At 42.6% G+C, this 27,116-nt stretch overlaps 1 protein-coding gene across 1 annotated transcript in view; it reads right to left on the bottom strand.

The window, feature by feature from the left end:
* Positions 1 to 16,323, bottom strand: part of CRLF1 (cytokine receptor like factor 1) — a 51,414-nt gene extending 35,091 nt beyond the window's left edge. Inside the window, exon 1 of the mRNA XM_070936535.1 lies at positions 16,245 to 16,323. Coding sequence (XP_070792636.1) covers positions 16,245 to 16,302 — 58 coding nt within the window. The 5' untranslated portion in view covers positions 16,303 to 16,323. The remainder of the gene's footprint in view (positions 1 to 16,244) is intronic.
* Positions 16,324 to 27,116: the final 10,793 nt, after the last annotated feature.

Raw genomic sequence — 27,116 nt, 5'->3', positions numbered from 1 at the left:
TTCAAAGAAGAAGCTCCTTGGATGAGAAGCGAAATGTCTTCAAAGAAAAACCAGAAAGTCCAGTTGCCTATTGAAAAAGCATCTTTGGGATAACTATGAGCTGGATGACTCTATAGACAATCACAAGGGAAGTGTCATTGTTGATATGGTAAGAAGAAAAAAATATTAAATATATGGAGGGTAATTGTATCAATTACATATAGAACAAGGCCGCTGAGCAGGAGATATGCAAAGTATTTCAGGCTGGTGAACCTATTAAAAAATAATTTTCGGACTACCTAATATGGAGGCCAGCCTTTAGCAATAAAAATTAGCTCTGCTTGATTAAATATTTCTTTCGTCCCTAATCTCTCATGGAACCCCAACATTTTTTCAAGGTGCAATCCCAGGTTGTGGAGAATATAATTGCAAAAACTCCACCTCCACTTCAGTTGTTTATCTGGCTTTCCTGATCCTGTGTCTCTTCCACCTCTGCATCTAACATGTTACACTACCAAAAGAACCATCAAAAGATGAGATAAGAATTGTAAGTATTCTGAACTGCGGCCGTGAAATTATAATCTCCATTTATCTGCAATATAAAGTTAGAAAAGATTATACTGCTTCTAATCAAATTCACCCTGTTCTATTTTTTTTGAAAAAACTACAGAAATAAATCCCAGGCTTGTAAAATGAGGGCTTGATCTTTTAAATATTGAATTAAGTTGTCAGTTTTGATGCTTCTCCAGCGGAGTGGATGCTTTGTATTGTTCTATATTATTTTATTGAAAAGCATCTTATTTAAAACAAATGGATACAATTCTACATTCAGGACACAGGGTGTATTTAGAAATGACTCTCACTTCAAACTCTCCAAAGCATCCAATAATTGTTGACTTTTTAGCACTGAAGAATGACTTAAGTACAGGTAGCCCTCAGTTTACAACCATTCGTTTAATAAATATTTGAAGTTACAATGGCATTGAAAAAAGTGACTTAAAATCTGTCCTCAATAACAGCATCCCCAAGGTCACATGATTAAAATTCAGGCATTTGGCAACCAGTATGTATTGGCTGAAGTATCCCAGTCACATGATCTTCCCAGCTGGTCTCCAGCAAGCAATGGAGGAAGCCAAATTCACTTAATGACCAAATAATTCGCTGAACAACTGCAGTGATTTGCTAAACAACCATGGCAAAAAAGATCATAAAATTGGGTGAGACTCACTTAACCAAATGCCTTGCTTAACAATGGAAATTCTGACCCAAATTTTGGTCATAAGTTGAGAATGTAATAATAATAATGTAAGTATTATTATTTATAATACATTTATATTATATTACGTTACATTATAATAATATAAGTATTATTAGTTATTACTTACTTATAATCCCAAAGGTGCTTTTTCAAGAGGCAACTGGACTTTCTGGTTTTTCTTTGAAGACGTTTTGCTTCTCATCCGAGAAGCTTCTTCAGCTCTGTGAATCCAAGAGCTGAAGAAGCTTCTCGGATGAGAAGCGAAACGTCTTCAAAGAAAAACCAGAAAGTCCAGTTGCCTCTTGAAAAAGCACCTTTGGGACAACCATGACCTGGATGACTGATAATCTCCACAGATACTTACTTGTAAATATTATTTACAAATAAGTAATAATAAAGTACTATTATTACATTTACATTGCCTATAAATGTAATAATAATAATAGAAGACCCCAGACTTAACAATTGTCAATAAGAAAGACAAAAAAAGACTGGATAGTGGATGTGGCAGCACCTGAAGACAGCAGAAGAGAAAAGAAAGAACTGGAGAAGATCACAAAAAACAAACACCTGCAAATAGAAATACAGGTAGTCCTTGACTTATGAACACAATTGAGCCCAAAATTTCTGTTGTTAAGTGAAACATTTGTTAAGTGAATTTTGCCCCATTTTAGGACCTTTTTGCCACAGTTGCTAAGTGAATCATTGCTACTGTTAAGTTAGTAACACGGTTGTTAAGAGAATCTGGCTTCCCCACTGATTTTGTCAGAAGGTCGCAAAAGGGGATCACATGACCTTGGGACACAGCCACGGTCATAAGTGTGAACCAGTTGCCAATTTTGATCCTGTGACCGTGGGGATGCTACAAAGGATGTAAGTGTGAAAAATGGTTATCAGTCACCTTTTTCAGTGCCATTGTAACTTCGAACAGTCACTAGATCAGCTATGCTGGCTGGAGAATTCTGGGAGTTTATTGTTTATTATTATTATTTATTGGATTTATATGCCACCCTCTCTCCAAAGGACTCAGGGCGGCTCACATCAACGAAACAATCCCAATAAATACAAATTAAAACAGACTAAAAACCAATTTAAAACAGTAGACCCCATCAGTCCTGGGTAGGGCGTTTAAACAGCCAGGTCTTAAGCTCATGGCGGAAGGTACGAAGGTTGAAGTCCACAAGTCTTAAAGCTGCCAAATTTGAAGACCTCTGCACTAGATGAACTGTTTTAAGTAGAGGAATATCTGTAGAACAACTGTGGCAAAAGAAAGATAGAAAATGGACGGGACGGGACGGGACGGGACGAGACGAGACGAGACGAGACGAGACGAGACGAGACGAGACGAGACGAGACGAGACGAGAAGAGAAGAGAAGAGAAGAGAAGAGTTGGAAGGGATCTTGGAGGTCTTCTAGTCCAACCCCCTCCACAGGCAGGAAATCCTATATCAGTGATGGCTAATCTTTTTGCCATCGCGTGCCAGGGGGTGCAGGGGAGGTTCGCGCACATGCCCACACCCATAATTCTATGCGCCCCGCCCCACACATGCACGCGTGACCCCCCTCCCACCCCATTCCTGGCATGTGATGGCCCGGTAGGCCCGTTTTTCTCTCTCACCTGGCTCCAGATTCTCTCTATGTGTCTGGGGAGGGTGAAAACAGCCTTCCCTGCCCCTTCGGAGCCCAAAGGCTGTTTTCATCCTCCCCAGATGCATAGAGAGGATCTGGAGCCAGGTGAGAAAGAAAAAAGAGGGCCTTTCCCACCCACCCCCAGGCCCTCTGGAGGCGGAAACATCCTGTTTTCCTACCCAGAAGGCCCGAAAATCAGCTGGCCGGTGCCAGAGCTGAGCTGGCATGCCCACTGATATGGCGTGCCATAGGTTCGCCATCACGGCCCTATATCATTTCAGACAAATGGTGGTTCAATCTCTTCTTATAACCCCCCAGTGTTGGAGCATTCACAACTTCTGGAGGCCAGTTGTTCCACTGATTAATTGTTCTAACTGTCAAACACCTTGGGTACAATCGCAAAACACAAATGGAGCACCACTTGGACACCATCAGCATTGACAAATTTAGTCAATTGCAAAAGGCAGCTTAACTTGGAATAGCTGACATCCTGCAATGATACCTGAATATTATTAAACAACAATATCCCAGGTTCTTGGGAAGGATTCGATAGGTAGATAAAAATGCCGAATCCAGTCTGAACATCTGGCTGACTATGGGAGGAAGCATAATAACAATAACAGTAGAAACTTTCCTTGCATAAATTAGCAGGTCAAAAAGCAGCATGTCTCCAAGTCGATTTTGCTAACAGGTAATGCGTAGCCCAGATCATCCTGTAAGATTTTAAACCTGAGTCTCCCCAGTATTAAATTCACCCCTAATTATTATAAATTTCTAGTGGTCTGAGAGAAATCTGGCTACTGTCGGGGTTTTATAGTAGACAGATCCCCTGATGGAATAAAACTCCATATATTTTTCCTTCTTTTCTTCTTGGTTCAAATCAATCCACTTTAAAAAATAAAAAATAAAAATCCAGAGCTTTGTCTCTAGGCAGCCGATTCAAGGATGCTGAGGATCATTACACACCAGTATGGTTGAAATCTGTGCGCATGCTGGCAAAGTTTTAACATACAAACTCTCCTTCTGGCTCCCGAGGGACCACGCTCTTTTTCTCTTCCAGTTCCCAAAGAGTTGTAATACCTGAGACAGCTTGATTGAACTGGGGAATTGGCCAAGTCTGCTAATTGGGGCCTGATGACCTCAGTAAAGAGAAGGAATTCGCTGAAACTAATCCAGGTGTTCAGAGCCTAGTTCTTGGGAGGTTGATGGGAATGAAGAATGGAAAAGGGAATTCTTTGGGGGGGGTCTCGGTTTCCCGTCTCCCAACAATCTGTAACCTAGCCAAGGGAAGTTGCACAGAGCTATAAAATGGCAGCTTGCTGTAACAATGTCTTTGTGCTCTTTTTTTACACACAATATTCCAACATGTGGGAAAAGCAGATTTTTCTTTCAAGGTGCCTCTTTTGGGGAAACGAAGCATTCCGCAATCAACTAGTAGTTTAGCTGTAGAAAGGGAGTCCTCGAGTTATGACTGTAATGGAGTCTGCCAATTTCATAATAGACTGAACATTCACTTGTCTGAAATGGTATTGGATCTCCCGCTTGAGCAGGGGGCTGGACTAGAAGACCTCCAAGGTCCCTTCCAGATCTATTCTGATTCCGATTCATAACATGACCATAGGATGCTGCAAACAGCTGAAAATGCAAGCTGCCGAGCATACAAAATGCAATCACATGAACACAGGAGTTGTTGGAATTTCGAACCCCAAGTAGCTTTGGGGAGGTTCGTCATAACTTTGAATGATCACTAAGCAACTAGTTGTAAGTGAAGGACTACCTGTACATTGATTTTTCACCCTTTAAGGTTTTTTTTTTACAGTGCCAAGCAAGGAGTCCATTCCAACCATTGCTACACATTCTGGTTGCCACAGCATCTTAACTGTGTACAAAAGAAAGGAAAATACCTTTCTTTCTTTCTTTCTTTCTTTCTTTCTTTTCTTTCTTTCTTTCTTTTCCTTCCTTCCTTTCTTCCTTCCTTCCTTCCTTTCACAAACTTCTATGGTCACCCATCCACCTAAGATAATTTTGGTGGCAGACAGAAATAAAGAATTAATATTCTTTGGCTCAAGTTCATAAACTTAAATCAATACAGGTAATCCTCAACTTACAACCACAACTGAGCCCCAAATTTATGTTGCTCAGTGAAACATTTGTGAAGTGAATTTTGCCCCATTTTACGACCTTTTTTGTTACAGCTGTTAATCGAATCACTGCAATTGTTAAGCTAGTAACACAGTTGTTAAGTGAATCTGGCTTCCCCATTGATCTTGCTTGTCAGAACGTCGCAAAAGGGGGATCCTGTGACCCCGGGACATGCAACTGTCATAACTATGAGTCAGTTGCCAAGCATCTGAATTTGGATTATGTGATCATGCGGATGCTACAAAAGTTGTGTGAAAAATGGTCCTAAGTCGCTATTTTTCAGTGCCGTTTTAATCTTTCAACGATCACTAAATGAACTGTTGTAAATTGAGGACTACCTGTACACTGAAAAGGAAAATGTAGCAATGCAGAACACCAACAAGAATTCAAGCAACAATTGCAGCTTCCATTCCTTGGCTTCCTCTGCTCCAAAATAAAAAAAAAACAGTGGCTATAATCATATTCTGGTGTTACGTTCCACATTAAACAGAATCCATTCTGGGATTGGTTTATTTGTAAATGTGTACCAGGTGATCAGCGTAGCTTATATTTAAATTTTAAAATAATTATTCCTGCCCCCACCCCCTGCTGTGTTTGCAAGTGCTTTCCTACAACAACGCGAAACGGTGGCTTAGACTGAACCGTGTAAAACAAAATAAAACCCGAAGAATAAAATCACACCAAACAATTCAACCCACACAAACAGAACCTCAACCACCAGCAGCTCCTGCTCACCAGCTTCAAAATCCTCACACAATAAAGAGAATAAAAGAGAAGTCAACTTTGGGAAACAGAAACAGCTCAAAGATGCAGCCCAGTAGTGGGTTTCAATTTTTTTTACTACTGGTTCTGTGGGTGTGGCTTGGTGGGCGTGGCATGGCTTGGTGGGCGTGGCTTGGTGGGCATGGCAGCGGAAGGATACTGTAAAATCTCCATTCCCACCCCACTCCAGGGGAAGGATACTGCAAAATCCCCATTTCTTCCCGATCAGCTGGGACTTGGGAGGCAGAGGATAGATGGGGGTGGAGCCAGTCAGAATTTTTACTACCGGTTCTTTGAACTACTCAAAATTTCCGCTACCGGTTCTCCAGAACTGGTCAGAACCTGCTGAAACCCACCTCTGATGCAGCCTGATAGTTTTATTGACTAGGTGGGAGAAATCAAGTCATGCTCTCAAGGTCCTTCTCTGTGTGGAAGAAGGGAGAGAGGGCAAAAAAGTCAAAATGGCAACCAAGAATGCAGGTTTGAGGCCTGCCCTTTTTCAGGTGTGTTGAATCACAAGTCATCACAACTCGAGTTTTTTCATGCGGACACCCCAGTGATGGTCCAGCATACAGGTAGTCCTCAGTGTACAACTTGTTGCTTAGCAACCATCTGAAATTTCCATGGACCCTCCTAAAAGCTACTGACATCTCAGTTTCCAAGTTTTGATGTTGTATTTTTGAGGGCTCAGCAACCAACCTGGATTTACAATCGTTTTCAGCACCCGGCAGTCGTGTGACTGTGTTTTACCACAGTTTTGGTAGAAACCCACATTTATAGGTAGTCCTCAAGTTATGACCACAATTGAGCAAACCTCTGTCAGCAGAAACGGAGCTCAAGAGGGCTGCGTGCAGTCCTCGCAAGCTCTGTTTTTGGCTGCAACGGCCTACTACAGCCATTCCCGAGCTCCGTTTTCGCTGGCAGAGGCACTGTGGGACGGTCCTTCACTATTTCCGCGAGACAGATCTAAGCACCCCGCAGGCCAGATTCAGGCCCCAGGCCTTGAGTTTGTCACCCCTGCTTTAGGGGAGCTCTCCTTTTATGGTTTTGTCCCTGGGAATACAGAAAACGTAATATAGAAAAGTAGATATGGTGTTTTGTGCACAGGAAAATGCCAAGCACATTTTCCTAGCTTTACTGGCTGGGATTTGCTTTTTCTTTGTTTGATTAAACTAAACTCGTTTTAGGACATATACCCGTATTTTGCATACTACAAGACAGACCATAAGACGCACATTAGCTTTAGAGGAGGAAAACAAGAAAAAAAAAATCTGCCTCTGCCTCACAACATCCATCCAGTATTCATCCTTGCAGCAAACAGCAAACAGCCTGATCAGCTTCAGCACATTATCGCAGCCCCAGCACTTGGCTCGTCAGAGCTCCACTCTGTTGCCACCACCAGTCAACTGAGCTGAGCTGCCGCTGCGGTACACTGAAGCTGGGGAACACCGCAGCAGCAATCGGCGGCGGCAATCCCCGCTGCCTAGAACAACTGATCGGTGATATTCTAGGAGGCCGATCCAACCACCAATCAGCTACTCGTAAGCGAAGGCTCCAGCATTCTCCACCAGCGGCGAAAGGTGACAGCGGTGACAGGCGGCGGCAGTGAACGACAGCGACGCACCAAAATCCCTTTCCCCTGCTACAATATTTGCCCAATATGACGCACAGACATTTCCACCAGAGGTGAGTTTCAGCAGGTTCTGACCAGTTCTGGAGAACCAGTAGCAGAAATTTTGAGTAGTTCGGAGAACTGGTAGTAAAAATTCTGATTGGCCCCAACCCCATCTATTCTCTGCCTCCCAAGTCCCAGCTGATTGGGAGGGAATGGAGATTTTACAGTATCCTTCTCCTGCCACCTCCACCAAGCCACGCCCACAGAACTGGTAGTAAAAAAAATTTGAAACCCACCACTGATTTCCGCCCACTTTTTTGTGGAGGGAAGTGTGTCTTAAGAGTGTGAAAAATACAGTCTGTTCCAAATTTTACCTCTTTCCTGGATAGCCCCATCCACCAAATTGTTTCCTTCTGGGTTTAGAATAGAAGAGGGATCACCTGGTGTCCTCCTTTCCATTTCTATTCTGCTGCAGTTATGCACGTACAAAGTTTAAGGCTGGAATAATTAAATTCACTCCCTTTGAGGTAATCCATGCTTATTCCTCTCAGTATTATTTCAGTGGCTCGGAAGAGCTTGGTGATATACTGATAAATTCTGTATATAAATTTAAATTATTGCCTGTTGTCTCTCACTCCCTCTACTTGCCTTTTATCCTTGTTCTGCCAGTTAATTACTTTTGAAGTTGGCTGCTATTTTATAAATAAGCCCCAAGCTATACTTTTTGCTAGCTCATTTGACTGGAGTATGCATACTTGCTGTGATCTGGAATGTGCTGAGTGCAAATTGAAGTTTAAATTACCCACAATAATTTTCCAATGCTTGTCATAAAATAGAGAGTGAACCGGGGTGAAATCTAAAATTTGTTATTACCGGTTCTGTGGGCGTGGCTTGGTGGGGGTGGTAATGTGACTGGGTGGGTGTGGCCATTTTTTTTTTACTTTTAAAACCATTTTTCCTACCTCTTCGGGGAAGAGGTTGTAAAAAAAATGCTTTCAAAAGGCTCTGACGATCCCAGCTGAGTTGCCTGATCGTTAGAGGCATTTAAAAGAAAAAAGGGTTTTTTTCTTTGAAAAGCCTTTGATGATCCCAGCTGAACCGCGCGATCATCAGAGGCTTTTTTCTTTTTTACTTTTAAAAGCATTTTTTCGGCTGAAGAGGTTGTAGAAAAAATGCTTTTAAAAGTTAAAAAAAAAGCCTCTGATGATTGTGCGGCTCAGCTGGGCATGGGGGGGGGGCAGGGATTTTTGCTACTGGTTCTCCGAACCACCCACCTCCATCGCTACCGGATCGGGAGATCCGGTCTGAATCGGGAGCATTTCACCCCTGGAGTGAACCCATTTTTAGCATGGGATCAGAGATAATTTAACAGGCCCCCAAAAGTCAGGTAACCAATCTGGATTGCAATTCTGTATGTGACCACTAGATTGCAGCAAAGAAACAGAAAATAAAACTCCTCTTTGACTCCCTCTTGTTGTGGTGGCATGGATATTTGAACACCAATAACAGCAGGAGAAAAATCAAATAAATGAATAAAATATGACTCCCGGCTCCATATAGCCTTACAGTTTCAGGCCACACTTGCATGCCTGTTCTGTACTAATTCACACCCATCCAAAAATTGTCAACCAGGCTGCTAGATTTGGGGAACTGCTTGATGCCTCTGACAAAGCAGATTGTCTTATGGCAAAATAGTAATAAATTGCTTTGTCTCTAAGCCATCTGAATTTTCTTAATAAAAATTAGATAGATAGATAGATAGATAGATAGATAGATAGATAGATAGATAGATGGATGGACGGATAGATGGACAGATGGATAAATTGCTATGAGAATGTCTATAGAGATTCTCAGTCATCCAGGTCATGGTTGTCCCAAAAGTGCTTTTTCAAGTGGCAACTGAACTTTCTGTTCTGTTCTGTTCTGTTCTGTTCTGTTCTGTTCTATTCTTTATTCTATTATTCTATTATTCTATTATTCCATTCCATTCCATTCCATTCCATTCCATTCCATTCCATTCCATTCCATTCCATTCCATTCCGGCTGGGCAAGAATGAAGTTTTTTCTGGCAATCAAGCAGGAGCACAGGAGCAAAATATCCTTGCTGCTCTTCTGAATCTATAAAGCAACCAATTGTTGTTGCTCCTAATCAGCTCAAGGTCTGGCATTTGCATATTTTAATGAGAGAAGAGAGAAGATGGGGAATTGAATTAGATACCTGGCAACCAATGAGAAGTTATTTTACAAAGTATCTATGAGTAGTAAAATTTATTCAGTGTTGGTTTAACTTAGTTATTTTGTCCTGCAGGCCTCATTTAAGAAGGAGAGGTCTTTCAACTCCTAGGTTTTTACCTCAGAAAGGCTGCATACAGGTAGTTCTCAGCTTATGACTACGACGGGGGCTGGAATTCCAGCACTAAGCAAGATGGTTCTTAAATGAGCCGTGCCTTGTTTTACAACCTTTTTTGCCATGGTTGTTAAACGAATCACTGCAGTTGTTAAGTGAATCACATGGACCTTAACCAGGTTGACTTTGCTTGTCAGAAGCTGGCTGGGAAGGTCACAAATCACATGCAATTGTCATAAATACACACTGGTTGCCAAACACTTGAATTCTGATCATGCAATCACAAGGATGCTGCAATGATTGTATGTAGGTGTGAGGATCAGCCATAAGTCACTTTTTTCAGTGCCATTTTAATTTCAAAGAGTCGCTAAATGAATGGTTGTAAGTCGAGGACTATCTGTACTCTGTCTCACTATCACAAGCTCAAGTGTAATACAGACATTTTATGTGGTATTTTGAACGAATAACCTGACATTGGCCAGTTACTCTCAGCTCCATAGACCTTTAAATAATATTTGTCTACGGAGATAGGAAAGGGACACGGTGGCTCAGTGGCTAAAACGCTGAGCTTGTCGATCGAAAGGTTGGCAGTTCAGCGGTTCGAATCCCTAGTGCCACGTAACGGGGTGAGCTCCTGTTACTTGTCCCAGCTTCTGCCAACCTAGCAGTTTGAAAGCACATAAAAAATGCAAGTAGAAAAATAGGGGCCACCTTTGGTGGGAAGGTAACAGCGTTCTGTGCGCCTTTGGCATTTAGTCATGCCGGCCACATGACCACGGAGGGAGACGTCTTCTGACAACGCTGGCTCTTTGGCTTTGAAACGGAGATGAGCACCGCCCTCTAGAGCAAGGAACAACTAGCACATATGTGCGAGGGGAACCTTTACCTTTACCTATGGAGATTCTCAGTCATCCAGGTCATGGTTGTCCCAAAGGTACTTTTTTCAAGAGGCAACTGGACTCTTTTTCGGGTTCTGAAAGGGTCAGATTTGCACCTCATTTCATCTAAATTGGGAATGTGCAACCTTGGCAACTTTAAGATTTGTGGACTTCAGCTCCCAGAATTCCCCAGCCAGATTTAAAGTTGCCAAGGCTGGATGCCCTTGGTCGAAATAATATTCTATAAAGATGCTTTTTCAAGAGGCAACTGGACTTCCTTGGTTTTCTTTGAAGACATTTCGCTTCTCATTCAAGAAGCTTCTTCAGCTCTTGACTGGATGGTGGGGAATGGAAAGATTTATATTCCTTGCAGACAGATGGTCATTTGCATTGTTTTAGAGGGCTGTTGAGGCCACTTGGAGGTTTGTCTGTGTCCTCAGGGTCACGTTGAGTAGCAGACGAGAAGCGAAACGTCTTCAAAGAAAACCAAGAAAGTCAAGTTGCCTCTTGAAAAAGCACCTTTAAAGAATATTATTTCAACCAAGGGTATCCAACAATGGCAAATTTAAGATTTGTGGACTTCAGCTCCCAGAATTCCCCAGCCAGCTGCCAAGGTTGGACATTCCCAATTTAGATGAAACAAGGTGCAAATCTAACCCGTTCAGAACCCGAAAAAGAGCTGAAAATAAATCCAAGATCTCAAAATAAATCCTTCTCCTTTTCAGCTTTGGGTAGCGTCAGAATATAGTTTGCAAGAAGTGAGAAGCAAAGTCTGATGGCAAAAGCTAACCCTAACCACTCCTTTATTCAGGCAGGGCCATTCAATCCTAGGTAAATATTTAACCGGTTTCCTATCTTTTTTTTGCCGATGAAGAGAAAAGAAACCCGCAGCATAAAAATAAAATAAAAAATAAAAAATATTGGAGCTCAGGCTTCAGCTGTGATTCCTCACAGTGGGGCCCAACCCCACAGTGAAAATCCTAGCCTACAGGTAGGTTATTTTTTTCTTCTTCTTCAGCCTATCCCATTCCGGCATTAAGTTTCATTCCTTAAGTGCAAAGGAAATGTTTTTACCGAGAAACGTTTTAGCCTGAGGGTGTCCAGTCGCCCTAACCACAGCCAGAATTTTGTCGTGCACACAGCGTGCTCTCTAAAAACATCACTTCTTAGACAAATTTCTCACCTTGAAGTGGAAATATAAACTTTCTGTCCCAAACATAAAAGAGCGAGGTGTGTTTGTGTCTCTCATTGAATGTGTGTCTAGCGTCTCTTCCCCAAGCATCCCACCCTCCCTTCCGTCTAAGGGAATCGATAACATTTTCTCCAGAAACAAATGCCTACAATATTGCATTTGTAAAAAAAAAACCAACAAAATTCAGGAGCCAACAGGGAAGAATTGGCGGGAATTCACTTGCTCTGGTTGGTGTGTGCAAGCAGACATCTACGAAAGGTTTGAGGATTGCCTTCTTATAAAATTTTGAGATGCCGGGGTGTTCAGGGTTTAAAAAAAAATAAAAATCACCGTGCATTCTGTTTTGTTTCATGCTTCCCTTTTGACTGATCCTTCCAACAAAAAAAGTGCCCCAACAGAGGAATACCAGCAAAAGGGTGGAGGCAATTAATTTTTCTTATGCCCCCCAGCTCCAGCAAATAAGGCATTAAGTTTTTCCAAACCACCAACTCCATTTTAGTTTAGCCTAGAGAAGATTTGTTATTTTTTGTCTGCAATTATGCTACCACTTCAATACTTTTTTCTTTTTTTCTTTCTTTCTTCTTTCTTTCTCCTTCTTTCTTTCTTTCCCTCTTTCTCTCTCTCTCTATATATATTTCTTCCTTTCTTTCTCTCATTCTTTGTTTTGTTCTCTTCTCTCTCTTGCTTTTTCTTTATCTCCCTCTTTCTCTCTCTCTCTCTCTCTCTCTCTCTCTCTCTCTCTCTCTCACACACACACACACACACACACACACAACCCCCACACACACTTTCAGTCACAGCAAAATGTGGGCTCAACCTTCCTTAGGGCAGAGATTCCTCCAGTCTTTCCATTCCTATCAAAATCCCCTGTATAAATGGATGGCTCCATATAAATAGATGGGTGGGAAATGAGGCAACTGAGTGCAATAAAAGGGAATCAAACTCTCGACTGATTTAAGTCTACGTTTACGACCATCATCTATGGGATTATTTATGGCCACCTTTTCTAGTCTGATATGCCAGGGCAAATGGTGCAAAACTGCATGTTTTTATCGGCTTCCTGGTTTCGGATGCAGCTCCTGGAGCCCTTCCAAATAATTCCAATGCACTACACATAGTATTGGAACTGAAGAGAAAATAATTCCGTTACAGCTGTGCAACAGTTTGGGAATAATTCAGAAAAGGTGCCGGGGAGCACCGATTTCTGGAATCATGCAACCTCTGCAGCTGTCACGTGATGCTGGGAAAAGATGCAGTTGCTTTAAAGAGCTGCAGACCGGTGCTGCTTTCGTACATCCGGCATAACCAAGAATTTTGGGGGAATGCATGCAAAAAAACATCGCCCAGCCCTGCATTAAAATGTGGGAACATCACATACTAACTGCATTTAATTAATTGCTTGTTAAGTGACAGGACATTTAATCAAAATCAAATTACCCTTGCAGTACATCCTCAGGGGGGCCGTTCAAAGGCCTGGTTGCAGCCCCCATCTCCAAATCAGTTACAGGCAGGGAATAACAAAAGCTGAAAAAGAAGTTTGGAAGGCACCACATCGGGAAAAGAGAGAGCCAGAAGGGCGGGGAAGTCATCTCATCCCTGTGCAACTGAGGAGAATTGTATAAATTGTGTGCTCTGCAAGATGACATCCATGGTGTGGTTTCCAGTAGATATCTAGACTGGGAAGGCCACTCTGCAGAGTAAGATATAAATTCCTTAAACTCCCTTAGAAGCAAAAGAGGTGATTTCTCTATTAACTATGCAGAAGGACATCACAACCTGATATTTGTGGACTGCATCTCTCATCATCCCGTGCCATTAATTTTCTGGTTAGGGCAGATGAAAATTAGCAATCGTGCGGGTCCCTTTATTAGTCCATAAACTTTCTTTAATTAAAATAATGTGGTGGATTGTTTATGTTCTAAAAAAGAGAGGACAAAAAAAAAAAGAATAAGAATCTTTTACTCAAGTTTTGCATGAAATGCTCTACTACAGTACAGAAATGGGTATGACTCTTTTTTTAATAACAGGGGATACTACACTAAGGCAGAGGAAAATATAACTTGAAACTTTTATTCCGTAATGGGCCCTGATAATTATTTAAGAGGAAACACACAGGGTCTGTGCAGTGGGACTTAAAATACTAGGAATTGGATGGGTGAGTAGGGGGGCTTCACCAGTGCTCCTTTTAGAGTAACAAATCTGCAATTTCTTTCCAAAATGATCATTTTCTCCCTTAAAACATAGCATTGGACATAAACACCCATGACTTAAATGTTACAGAACATTTCTTACATTCAGTTTGGGGCAGTTCTGGTTTGGGGTTTTTTGGGGGGGGCAAAAATCATTTATTTACCATTATCTCTCTGTTTTGATGTTTCACTATTTTTGACACATTTCTGTTTCCTAACTTCAACCCCCCCCCCCCCCAAATTCAAGGTAGTCTCATACATAATGCTAAAAGAATTAGCTGAGGTTTATGGTTGACCTGGTTAAGCCTCTAACCTAATCCTGGCTCATCCTTTTTTGCCATGGGTTAAGGCTGACCAGCATTACAAGGCATAAACATTTGGGACTGGAGAAAGATGAAGAAGGAAAATTAATTCTTCTGTGACTGACTTGGAATGAAGAGTGACATGGAGTGGAAAAAAATTGCTTAAAACCAAGGATACAAAAATTTCTAATGGCTAAAACTAAAACAACTATGCAAAAAATCCTGGATTTAATATTTTTGGATTTAATGCAATAGAAGGGGTTTAAGATTCAGAGCATCCCATTTTATACACAAGGAAGCTTGAAAAATTTCTCTCTAGTTAACACACCCAGACTTTTACTATAATTTAATAAATGCAGAGCCTCAGTTTGAGAAGGAGGAATAAGAATTTTTTTCCCTCCAATTTCCACAATTTACATACTACAGGTCTAAAATATCCTTTGGGTGGGTAGCCTTAAAATGTTCCTACCTCCTTAAATAAGTTGCTTTTTAAATACTCACATTTTTCTCCCTCCTCTCTGGCCTGGCACACACACGTATCCCCAACAATAATTCCAGAGAAGAACATGGTGTTTTTTCACTATCAGCTCAGAGCAAACTTTCTAAAAAAGATGCGTGTAAGCTTCTCCCCACCCCCACATATTTTGAGTTTTGCTGGATGCCCATTTCCCCCCCCCAACTTCTGACATGTTGAGAATATATATATATATATATAAATATTCCTATCAGCCAAAAATACAAGACTGTGTCCAACTCTGATCTGGAAGTGCAGCGGAGGAAGAATTTTTTTCTAGAGAAGATGGAGATATATATCAATTAGGACTCCCTAGCCTAGCAAAATGTTGTTGGCTTGCAAAATAAAAGAGGACGCCTAGAATTTGAATGCCTTCCCTTAAACAGAAACAAAAAAACAAAAAAAAACCCCACACTACTTTCAGATCTAAAATTAAAACGTTCCTCTCCTCCTCTTTCTTAATCTGAAGGCAGGCGGAGGGACAGACAGACAGACAAATTGTGTGTTTGTGTGTATGTTTGTGTATGCGTGTGTTTGATTAGGCAGTTTTATTTCTTTCTAACTCTAAAAAATATCTCTTCTTTAAATACCCACACAATGTATGGGGGCTTTCCAAATTTTTAACACCTCCCTTTGCAATACCCACATATACCCACAAACACACAGAGACAGTTTTATAATTTAGGAGGTGGAGGGGGAAAGGAGAACTCAGATCTAGAGGAAGGGTGCGGAAGGATTAAATTAATCCCCGGAGGCATTTTTTTTTTTAAAAAAAAGATAACCAAAGAATTAGCAATGGAAGGCAGAATAATTGAGAGAGAGGGAAAAAAAGGGGGGAAAACCCACGAAAGAAAGTCGATGGCGGGCAAAGGACTTGTTTCTTTTTCTGCTTTTAAAATGGAACATCTACGGGTTCCTCAGCAGTTCCTTTTTTTTTTAATTAAAAATAAAAAAGATTCACCAATATGATGATTACTGGCGTTATGATGATAATGATGATGGTGGCGGTGGTGATTATTATTTTACACAATGACATGTGCCCAATGTTGGAGCCTGAACTTTAACAGCCTTAAAAAAAGAAAGAACAGAATAGATTTCTTGATTTGGGCCAAGTGTGATTAGACACACAAAAGGAATCGATTCCAATATTAAGTCAAATCTTTGCATTTCATTTTCAGCTTGAGGGGGGGGGGCTTATTGGATATTTATGAAGCCCAGGGCTTTTCCCCCCCTCCCCACGATTGGCATCTCCCCACGGGACCCCCCTCCCGTCCCGACGGCCTCCACCCGCCTGCTTCTTCCAAGCCCCCTCCCCGTTTTTAATTCTCCCCTTTTTCCCACCCACCCCTACTACCACCACCACCCCTCTGCCCGAAAAGCGACGGCTTCAATTCAGAGATCCGTCCGAGTTGCACCCGCCGAGCGCCCTTTACTTACAGCTGCGGGAATCCGCTCGCAGGACGAGGAAGCAGCAGAAGTAGAGAAAAAGTTGCATCCTTGCGCAAAAAAAAAAAACCAGGGCTGGGGACGGTGGAAGGGGAAACGGGACCCTATTTTTTTAAAACTCTGCGTCCTTTTTTTTTCCCCCGAAGGATCTTTTAGGCTCCCCAAAAAAGTTTTCTTTAAAGTTTGCCAAATTGGGCGGGGAGGGGGGGCGCAGTTTTTTTAAAAAATAAAATTCTACCCCAATTTTTTTTTTTTTTGCTCCTTCTCTCCTTTCTACTCTCGTCCCCCCCCCCTCCTCCCAGCCCTGTATAAGAGAGGCAAACCAGGGCTTATCCGAAGCTAGTCTGAGCAGTTCAAACTTGACAAGTCCTCTTAATATGCCTTTTGCACTCCCCGCCCCACCCCGCCCTTCCCCGCCCCGTGGGCTTTTGGTGGAGCTGGGATCGGGGGGTTGGGGGGGGCAGAGAGAAATGAACTTGGGAAGGAACAAGCCTTGGCTAAATATCTCGTGCATCCCCCCTCTCGTCCTCCCCCCACCCAAAAAAACAGACCCAGATCCAGCCACCCCCAAAAACTCCTAGCTCTATATAGACAACCAGCCTGGTTTTTTTTTTTCCTTTTTTCTTTTCTGGTTTGCAAGAGGAGAGGCGGAGGGGGGGGAGGAAAAATCCAGAATCAACCCACCCCCCCAGTACAAAACAATGCCCAACTTCCAACTCGTTTCCCCCCCCCTTTCCCCCCCCTTCGTTTGACCTCCTTTGGCCTCTTACTCAACCGGCAGCTGCAAAGAGCGCTTCTGAGTCAGTGGAAGGAATCATCCATATAGCCCGCCGGTTGGCTCGGAGGGCGATTTCTTTCGTGGGTGCGGTATTTTCCTGGCCCCCTCCGCTCCCCTCCGGTGCCTGCCCGCTCGCTCTGCGTAGCTTGGACCGCTGATGCTCCTCTTCAGCCTGCGCTCTCCTCCACCCCCCCATAACCCCCCCCCCAAGGTGGTCTCCATCCCACCCACCCACCCACCCAGGTCTGTTCTCCGGGCGCAACGACGGCGGGTACAATAAAGGAAAAGGCCCTCTAGTCACGCAATGGTCTCGCCTCCTCCTCCCCCCCCCCAACCCCGTCCCGTTCCAGGACATCTGAGCGGCTGGCTTCCCCCAGCAGCTAATTAAGTTCAAAGGTACTTTATGGTCTTCTTGATGATGTTGTTGCCCGAGGCGAAGTATAAACTCTTTTGGCGGGCATATTCAGCGGTGCAAGTTTGAGGTAACACAGGAGGCCCCAGCCGAGAGTGCCTAAGAGTTCTGTGTAAATCAACAGTTTTTCCTTTCCTTTCCTTTCCTTTCCTTTCCCTCTTGCTTCTTTCCCTCCCTCGTTCTTCTCTCCTTCCCTCCCACCTACTTTCCTTCTTCCTCCTCCCTCTCTTCCTCCCTCCCTCCCTTCCTTCCATGTCCTCCCTTCCTTCCATGTCCTTCCTTCCTTCCCTCTCTCCTTCCCTTGCTTCCTTCCTCTTCCTCCCTCCCTCCTTTCTTCCTTCTCCTCCCTCCCTCCCTCTCCTTCTCTTCCTTCCTTCCTTCTTCCTCCTCCCTCTCTTTCTCTCTCCCTCCCTTTCTTTTATCTCCTTCCTTCCTTCCCTCTCTTTCCCTTCTTCCTTCTCCTTCCTTCCTCCCTCCCTCCCTCCCTCTCCTTCTCTTCCTTCCTCCTCCTCCCTCTCTTCCTCTCTCTTCCTCCCTTCCTTCTTCCTTCCTTCCTCTCATCCTCCCTCCCTCTCTTTCTCTCTCTCCCTCCCTCCCTTCTCCTTCCTTCTCCTCCCTTCCTCCCTTCTTCCTTCCTCCTCCTCCCTCCCTCCCTTTCTCCTTCCCTTCCTTTCTTCCTTCCTTTCTTCCTTCCATCTTCTTCCTTCCTTCCCTCTCTCCTTCCCTTCCCTCTTTCCTTCCTCCTCCTTCCTCTCTTCCTCTCTCCCTTCATCCCTTCTCTTTTCCTCCTCCTCCCTCCTTCCCTTTCTCCTTCCTTCCCTCCCTCCCTCCCTTCCTTCCTTCCTTCATTCTCACTTTCACTGTCCTTCAAACTTTTCACCTTTTACAGTAGTTGCTGATCTGTAGAATAGAACGGTTTATATAGGTAAGTAGGTCCACCTTTGACAAAACGATAAGGAAATGAATGTTTCCTGCTTGAGTTAAATGAAATTAATCTATTTAATTGCACCTTGCCACCCAGTCCAAACCAGAGATAGGCAGGGAGATCCAGTCTGAATCTCAGCAAGATCCAGTTAGTTCATTCAAAAACACTTTGCTATCTGACTGCAACTTGGGGGGCTTCCTGGATTCATGGCTTCTGCAGGCGGCAGCTGTGGTCAGGAGGAATTTTGCAGGTATATAGCAGTCAGAATAACAGAGTTGGAAGGGTCCTTGGAGGTCATCTAGTCCAACCCCCTACCATTTCAGACAAATGATTGCCCAATCTCTTCTTAAAAACATCCAGGGTTGGAGCACTCACAATTTCTAGTGGAAAGCCGTTCCACTGATTAATTGTTCTCACTGTCAGGAAATTTCTCCTTAGTTCTAGGTTGTTTCAGTCAGTGGTTTTCTTTCTGGAATGATTTTCAGCCGCCCAGGCTAGTCTAGAGCTTTGGGATTTCCTTGTGGTCTTTCATCCAGTAATAATCATTATTGCCCATCCCCTCTTAGAAATGACTTACTATTAAGGAAGCCGCAACTTCTTAAATGATATTTCCTAAGAAAGAAAATTGGCAAGAGTCTCCTCGTGGCGAGATGGGTTGCAAATAAATATAATAAGTAATAACAATAAAGAAAATAAGTATAATTATCAAGAAATAATATTGATTGGATGTATAGTATAAGACTTTCTGAATGTTCGGAGCAGTTTCCTTTTTTTTTCTTTTATTTTTGCACAATGCTAATTCAGATGGGGGGGCAAGAGCCCTGTCCATTGAGTTCTCCAGATTGTGCATTTTTCAAACTAAAATCAAGCAGTTTTTTGAAGCAAAATTCAATTGTCTGTTGATCCCACGCTACTCTCTCCAGTCCTAAGAGGGAAAATAAAAGCTCTTGCTGGCTCAGAGAATCAGAAAAGAGGATTTTTGAAAGGGTGCCATCATTTGGGGGGAAAAGAAAAATTCTGCTAGCTATGGAACAATTACACTACCCCCTCCTCATACGCACACACACACACAAACACACCTCTCTAGGAAAAAAAAACAGAATCTCAGCTCCGCCTTACACAAAAGGATTACATGTACAGTGAGCAAAATTAAGGATTTCCTGCATTGGAAAGTGATGTTTGTCTGGCTTCACTAAATATGCTTAGATTATGTACGAAAGATTCATCCAGGCTTCAAAAAGTAATCATTCCTGAGACACGATGGAATACTTCAATGTACACAGAAATTGTGTTCCCATAACATATATGTATCCTGAATTAAACCATTTTCTGGCTTTGCACAATACGCCAAACTATATATTAGCCAGTGAGGCTGGATACGCATTCGGAAAAATGAATAATTCCTTTTGCAGGATTTATTGTGAAGGAACCCATGATTCTTCCTCATTGAATAATGGAATAGCAGAGTTGGAAGGAACCTTGGAGGACTTCTAGTCCGACCAACTGCTCATTTCAGACAAATAGTTGTCCAATTTCTTCTTAAAAACTTCCAGTGTTGAAGCAAACACAACTTCTAGAGGCAGGTTGGTCTAGTGATTGATTGTTCTAACTGTCAGGAAATTTCTCCTTAGTTCTCAGTTGCTTGTTTCCATCCATTGCTTCTTGTCCTGCCCTCAGGTGCTTTGGAGAATACCTTGATTCCCTCTTCTTTGTGGCAACCCTGAGATATCGGAACACTGCTATCATGTCACCCCTAGTCCTCCTTCTCATTAAACTAGACATACCCAATTCCAGCAACCGTTCTTATGTTTTACCCTCCAGTCCCCTAATCATCTTTGTTGTTCTTCTCTGCATTCTTTCTAGAGTCTCCACATCTTTTTTACATCATGGCAACCAAAACTGGATGCAGTATTCCAAGTGTGGTCTTACCCACACTTTTTAAAGTGGTCTTAACCAGTGGTGGGATTCAAATAATTTAACAACCGGTTCTCTGTCCTAATGACCAGCTGGGTAGGCATGGCTTGGTGGTCATGTGACCATATGGGCATGGCCAACTCAACGTCACTCACATCGATGGGCGCTTTGCTTTAGCTGTTACAATGTAATAAGGGTTAACCAGAGAGGCAGTTTCTGTAAGCAGGGCAATAAAGATTAGGCTAGAAACAACACCAGAATGTTTCCTTCCTGCCTTCCTTACAGGATTAGCCCTGCAAAGTGGGAAAAAAACAAAATAAGATTTCTTCCAACAACCGGTTCCCCGAACTGCTTAGAAAGTTAACAACCGGTTCTCCCGAGTAGATGCGAACCGGCTGAATCCCACCACTGCTATTAACATTTCATGCAATCTTGATTCTCTCCCTCTATTGCAAGACGCTAGATGGGGGGAAAAAACTAGTGAAGTTTAACATGAATCAGACTTCACAGATTGGATAAATGCAGCTTTTGTTTTGTTTTTTTAACAGACAGGGTCTCCAGTGTGAACATAGTGAGAGAATGATGACTATGTCTCTGTAATGTATAGTATTGCATAAGAATGGTCTGGATGACCTTAGAGATACCTTTTGTGGTTTTGAGTGTGCATTTGTTATGTGTAAACACTATGTCACCGTTTCCCAAAAGAATCTAACTGGCGTTTCCCAAGACCGATAAGCAGGAAGGGAAATTGTCTGGTTTCCAAACTTTTTAAAGGCATCTAACTGGCGATGTTGACAATGCTTGTTATATCATTGATCAGATTCCGCTTGCATTCTTTTGAACTGCCTTTCTACAGGTCGTCTTTGATTTACAACTATTCCTATTCCCGACTGAAGTTACAACAACACTGAAAACAGTTGCTTCTGACTCGTCCTTGCACTTACAACCATCCCAGCACCTGTACAGTTATGTGATCAAAATCCCGGTGCTTCGAAACCAGTATGTATTTATGATGGCTGCAGTATCCCAGGGTCACATGATTGCCATGTGTGACCTTCCCAGCCGGCTTCTGACAAGCAAAGTCAACGACGGAAGCCAGATTCACTTAGCGATAGTGTGAGTCATTTAACAACCGTGGCAAAAAAACAGCTCATAAAATTGGGCAACGACTCATTTAACAACCACCTTGCTTATCAACAGGAACTCTGGTCCCAATTGTGGTCGTAAGTTGAGGTCTACCTGTATAGTTTATCTCCTAAACCAGGGGTCTCCAACCTTGGCAACTTTCAGACTTGTAGACTTCAACTCCCAGAATTCCTTAGCCAGCCCCTATCCTAAACAGCCTTGCAAGGAAGCTAAGAAAAGGAGCATTTGCAAAGATTCCTGGACAATGAGGCAGCTATGTCTAAGTTGAATGGTTGTCCCAAAAGTGCTTTTCAAAGAGGTAAGTGGACTTCCTTCCTTTTTCCTTGAAGACTCCAATTATGATCATAAATCGAGAACTACCTGTAGGTTTGGATTCAACTATACATGGGCAGGTTTTTTTTTCTTTTGTTGTGTCTTCAAGGAGAGCTTGGCTTCTGGTGACTGCCTGGTGGACAAATCCCTGCAATTCTATTGGCAAATTTTTCAGAAGTGGTTTTCCCTTCTCTTCTTCCTAGACTGAGAGAGAGAAGGACAGGTGCAATCCCTCTGTTTATGGACTTCTAGGCTGCATAGGGACGCAGTGGCTCAGTGGCTAAGAATTGAGCTTGTCGATCGAAAGGGCGGCAGTTCAGCGGTTCGAATCCCTAGTGCCGCATAATGGGGTGAGCTCCCGTTACTTGTCCCAGCTTCTGCCAACCTAGCAGTTTGAAAGCACGTAAAAAATGCAAGTAGAAAAATAGGGACCACCTTTGGTGGGAAGGTAACAGCGTTATGTGCGCCTTTGGCGTTTAATCATGCTGGCCACATGACCACGGAGACGTCTTTGGACAGCGCTGGCCCTTTGGCTTTGAAATGGAGATGAGCACCGCCCCCTAGAGTCGGAAACGACTAGCACATATGTGCGAGGGGAACCTTTACCTTTACCTAGGCTGCATAAACAGAGGGATAGAATCAAGATGACGTGAAGTGTTAATACCACTTTATAATGCCTTGGTAAGGCCACACTTGGAATACTGCATCCAGTTTTGGTTGCCACAGTGTAAAAAAAATGTTGAGACTTTAGAAAGAATGCAGAGTAAGAGCAGTAAAGATGATTAGGAGACTGGGGGCTAAAACATATAAAGAACGGTTGCTGGAATTGGGTATGTCTAGTTTGATGAAAAGAAGGACTAGAGGTGACATGATAGCAGTGTTCCAATATCTCAGGGGTTGCCACAAAGAAGAGGGAGTCAAGCTATTCTCCAAGGCACCTGAGGGCAGGACAAGAAGCAATGGGTTGAAACGATTCAAGGAGAGAAGCAACCTAGAACTAAGAAATTTCCTGATTGTTAGAACAATTAATCAGTGGAACAACTTGCCTCTAGAAGTTGTAAATGCCCCAACCCTGGAAGATGTTGGATAACCATTTATCTGAAGTGGTGTAGGGTTTCCTGCCTAAGTAGGGGGTTGGACTAGAAGACCTCCAAGGTCCCTTCCAACTATTCTATTCTATTCTATTCTATTCTATTCTATTCTATTCTATTCTATTCTATTCTATTCTATTCTATTCTATTCTATTCTATTCTATTCTATCCCATCCCATCCCATCCCATCCCATCCCATCCCATCCCATCCCATCCCATCCCATCCCATCCTATTCTATTCTATTCTATTCTTATGGTAAGAAAAGTTGGCTTCGTACCTAAGGCAGGACCAGAACTCACAATCTCCTGCTACCTGCTGGCTTAACCATGATTAGGAAGGGAGCTCTCAGGAAGGGGGCTAAAAAATGGGAAATTGTGCCAGAGGTTTAGGGGAGGGGGAGGGGGTTCGGGATCGGGGATCAGATGTCAGCTGGCCGAGTGGTAGGACAAAGGAATGAAATCCCGGTGACCTGGGGTGGGAAGCTGCTTAAGTCAGAGCAGTGAGTCAGAGAGAAGGAAGGTCAGGCGATTTGCTTTGCTAAAACAACAATTCTCCCGTTTCTGGGTGAGAAGCCGTTGAAGGATCCCGTCATCGTCAATGCCAACTTTCCAGGAAAGGATCAAAGAAATCTAGCTCAAAGCAACGACCTTGCCAGGAGGAAACTCCTTTGGTTTTGAAGACCTTGGAGAAATAACAGGAGAGTTCAGTCACACCCTACTTCGAAAAAATTAAAGCAGAAACACTTCCTCCTCTTCCACCACAAAGCCGAAACCATCAAAATGAAGATTTATTCAGAAGTGGCCTCCTTAGTGACAGCTTCTCTTCAGCTCCTTCAGCCTTTCACTGTGGATGATGACGATGATGATGATGATGATGATAGAATTCTTTATTGGCCAAGTGTGATTGGACACACAAGGAATTTGTCTTTGGTGCATATGCTCTCAGTGTTCATAAGGAGAACAAAATACATCCATCAAGAATAAAAAGATACAACACTTAGTGATATTCATAGGGAGCAAATAAGCAATCAAATCATACTAGGAAACAATCAATATAAATCGTAAGGATACAAGCAACAAAGTTACAGTCATGGAGTCCTAAGTGGGAGGAGATGGGTGATAGGAACGATGATAAGATTAATAGTAGTGCAGACAGTGAATAGTTCGACAGTGTTGAGGGAATTATTTGTTTAGCAGAGTAATGGTGTTTGGGGAAAAACTGTTCTTGTATCTAGTTATCTTTGTGTGCAGTGCTCTATAGCGTCGTTTTGAGGGTAGGAGTTGAAACAGTTTATGTCCAGAATGCGTTGGGTCTGTACATACCCTGTTTCCCCCAAAATAAGACATCCCCTGATAATAAGCCCAATCGGGCTTTTAAGCGCATGGCAATAAGGCCAAACATTTATTTCAGGGTTCAAAAAAATATAAGACAGGGTCTTATTTTTGGGGAAACACAGTAGATAGATAGATAGATAGATAGATAGATAGATAGATAGATAGATAGATAGATAGATAGATAGATTGAGATACCCTGTTTTCCCCAAAATAAGACATCCCCTGATAATAAGCCCAATTGGGCTTTTGAGCGCATGGCAATAAAGCCAAGTGCTTATTTCAGGATTCAAAAAAATATAAGACAGGATCTTATTTTCAGGGAAACACGGTATTTTCACAGCCCTCTTTTTGACTCGTGCAGTATACAGGTCCTCAATGGAAGGAAGGTTGGTAGTAATTGTTTTTTTTCTGCAGTTCTAATTATCCTCTGAAGTCTGTGTCTGTCTTGTTGGGTTGCAGAACCAAACCAGACAGTTATAGAGGTGCAGATGACAGACTCAATAATTCCTCTGTGGAACTGTATCAGCAGCTCCTTGGGCAGTTTGAGCTTTCTGAGTTGGCATAGAAAAAACATTCTTTGTTGTGCTTTTTTTCAGATAACAGAGTCACGAATATCTAAGAGAAAAAAAATGCAATGATCAGAATAACCAGGAACTTTGCTTAAACCTTATTCATTTATTTATTAAATTTATATGCCATCAATCTCACTGCCAAGTGACTCTGGGTGACTTACAAATATTTTAAAAAATGAATGTTATAAAATATTAAATCATCATGAAAGCTAGCTGGGTGCTTTTGGGCCAGTCTCAGACCAACATACCTCATAGGGTTGTTGTGGGGGAAAAAGAGGAGGAGAAAGGAGTATTATGTGCTGTATATTTGCTAACTTGAGTTGTTTATAAAGTAATAAAGGTGGGATAAAAATCTAATCAATAAAAGCAAGCTCAGAGAGCACCAAGGACCCCTAAACCTTATTGAATTAATCCAGAGATTAATCCAGACATGCTGGCTGGGGAATTCTTGGAATTGAAATCCACACATCTTTAAAGTAGCCAAGGTTGAAAAAAACACTGACCTAGTAAATCCATCTCCAAAATAAATCTCCAACAGACCATTTTGCCAAACATTCTGATGTAGCTTTTCTTTTAATTTGGAACTGCAAACGTGCCTGTCTTCTGAGCTCGTGCAGAGGTTTTTCTCACCCTCTTTGCTAACAATGACACCTGATTAGAGAACAATCCAAAATGTGATTTGCAGGTTGGCACCTTCATAACCAATATGTTCCAATACCTCAGGAGCTGCCACAAAGAAGAGGGAATCAAGCTATTCTCCAAAGCACCTGAGGGCAGGACAAGAAGCAATGGGTGGAAACTAATCAAGGAGAGAAATAATTTAGAACTAAGGAGAAATTTCCGGACAGAGAGAACAATTAACCAGTGGAAAAACTTGCCTCCAGAAGCTGTGAATGCTCCAACACTAGACGTTTTTAAGAAGATGTTGGATAACCATTTGTCTGAAGTGGGGTAGAGTTTCCTGCCTAAGCAGGGGGTTGGACTAGAAGACCTCCAAGGTCCCTTCCAACTCTGTTATTCTATTCTATTCTAACCTTGCTCTCCCTGTTTTTTTTTTCTTTTCTTTTTTTTTAAATGATCCATTGTCCACAGGCGGCCACAACCTCCAGGGAGAGGGAAGATGGAAAGATCGGTGGGCCGGGAGACAACAATTGCCCGTGACATCAACTGTTTCTTCTACCTCCCATGCTGTGTAATGGGGACAGCATGTCCCTTACAGGGAGACTGAGTCACCAGCACTGCCAGGAATCCAAAGCTATGGCTCCGTCTTTTTCCTTTCAAACTTTTGTGGCATGAATCACCCAGCCCACGGACCGGGTGGCTCACTCCATCCGCCAGCTTAGCCGGGTTTAGAAAACAGAAGAAAGTTGTAAAGAGAAAGTTGCGTCTAAATGTTGTCCTGCTTTGAGCCAGGATTTGGGGAGGGCTCCAGGTCTGATAAATGGCTTCTCTCGGCATTCCCACGTTTTTACAACTTTTCCCCCTTTACCCAGATCTGGATTAAAATCAACATACAAATAGTCTTCAACTATTCGTTCAATGACCGTTCAAAGGTACAATGGCACTGAACGGTGACTTATGACTGTTTTTCACACTTATGACCGTTGTAGCATCTCCACGGTTAGGTGATTCACATTCAGATGCTTGACAACTGACTCACACTTTAAAGTGACATCACTTTATGACGGTTGCAGTGTCTCAGAGTCCTATGACCCCCTTTTGAGACAAGCAAAGTCAATGGGAAAATCAAAATTCATTTAACAACCATGTTACTAATTTAACAATTGCAACAATTCACTTAACAAATCTGGCAAAAAAAGTCGTAAAAGGGGGCAAAACTCACTTAACAAATTTCTCACTTAACAACATAAGTTTGGGCTCAGTTGTGGTCATAAATGGAGGACTACAAGTAAAGGGCCAGAGAATTTGGTGAGAATACTTGTGTCTCTGTAAAGAGGGGAGTCCAGGTTTCATTGGCATCATCTACAGTTCAGATCAGATGAGAGCCTTGGGTGAGATTTTTTTATTATTATTAGATTTTTAGCATGCCTTTTATTACTTTATAAGTAACTCAAGGCAGTGAATGTACATAATACTCTCTCCTATTTTCCCCATAACAACCCTGTGAGGAGAGCTAGGCTGAGAGAGAATGATTGGCCCAAAGTCATCCAGCAGCAGGGGTGAAATCCAAAATTTTTCCCTACCGGTTCTGTGGGCGTGGCTTGGTGGGCGTGGCAGGTGAAGGATATTGCAAAATCTCCATTCCCACCCCACTCCAGGGGAAGGATACTACGAAATCCCCATTCCCTCCCCTCCTAGGGGAAGGATATTGCAAAATCTCCATTCCTACCGCACTCCAGGGGAAGGATATTGCAAAA

The sequence above is a fragment of the Pituophis catenifer genome, unplaced genomic scaffold (assembly GCF_029215685.1).
Source record: "Pituophis catenifer annectens isolate HBS135680 unplaced genomic scaffold, rPitCat1.0.hap2 SCAF_1, whole genome shotgun sequence".
Taxonomy (NCBI): Eukaryota; Metazoa; Chordata; class Lepidosauria; order Squamata; family Colubridae; genus Pituophis; species Pituophis catenifer.
Note: the sequence above shows the minus strand (reverse complement) of the source record. Positions and strands in the feature narration are given on the sequence as shown.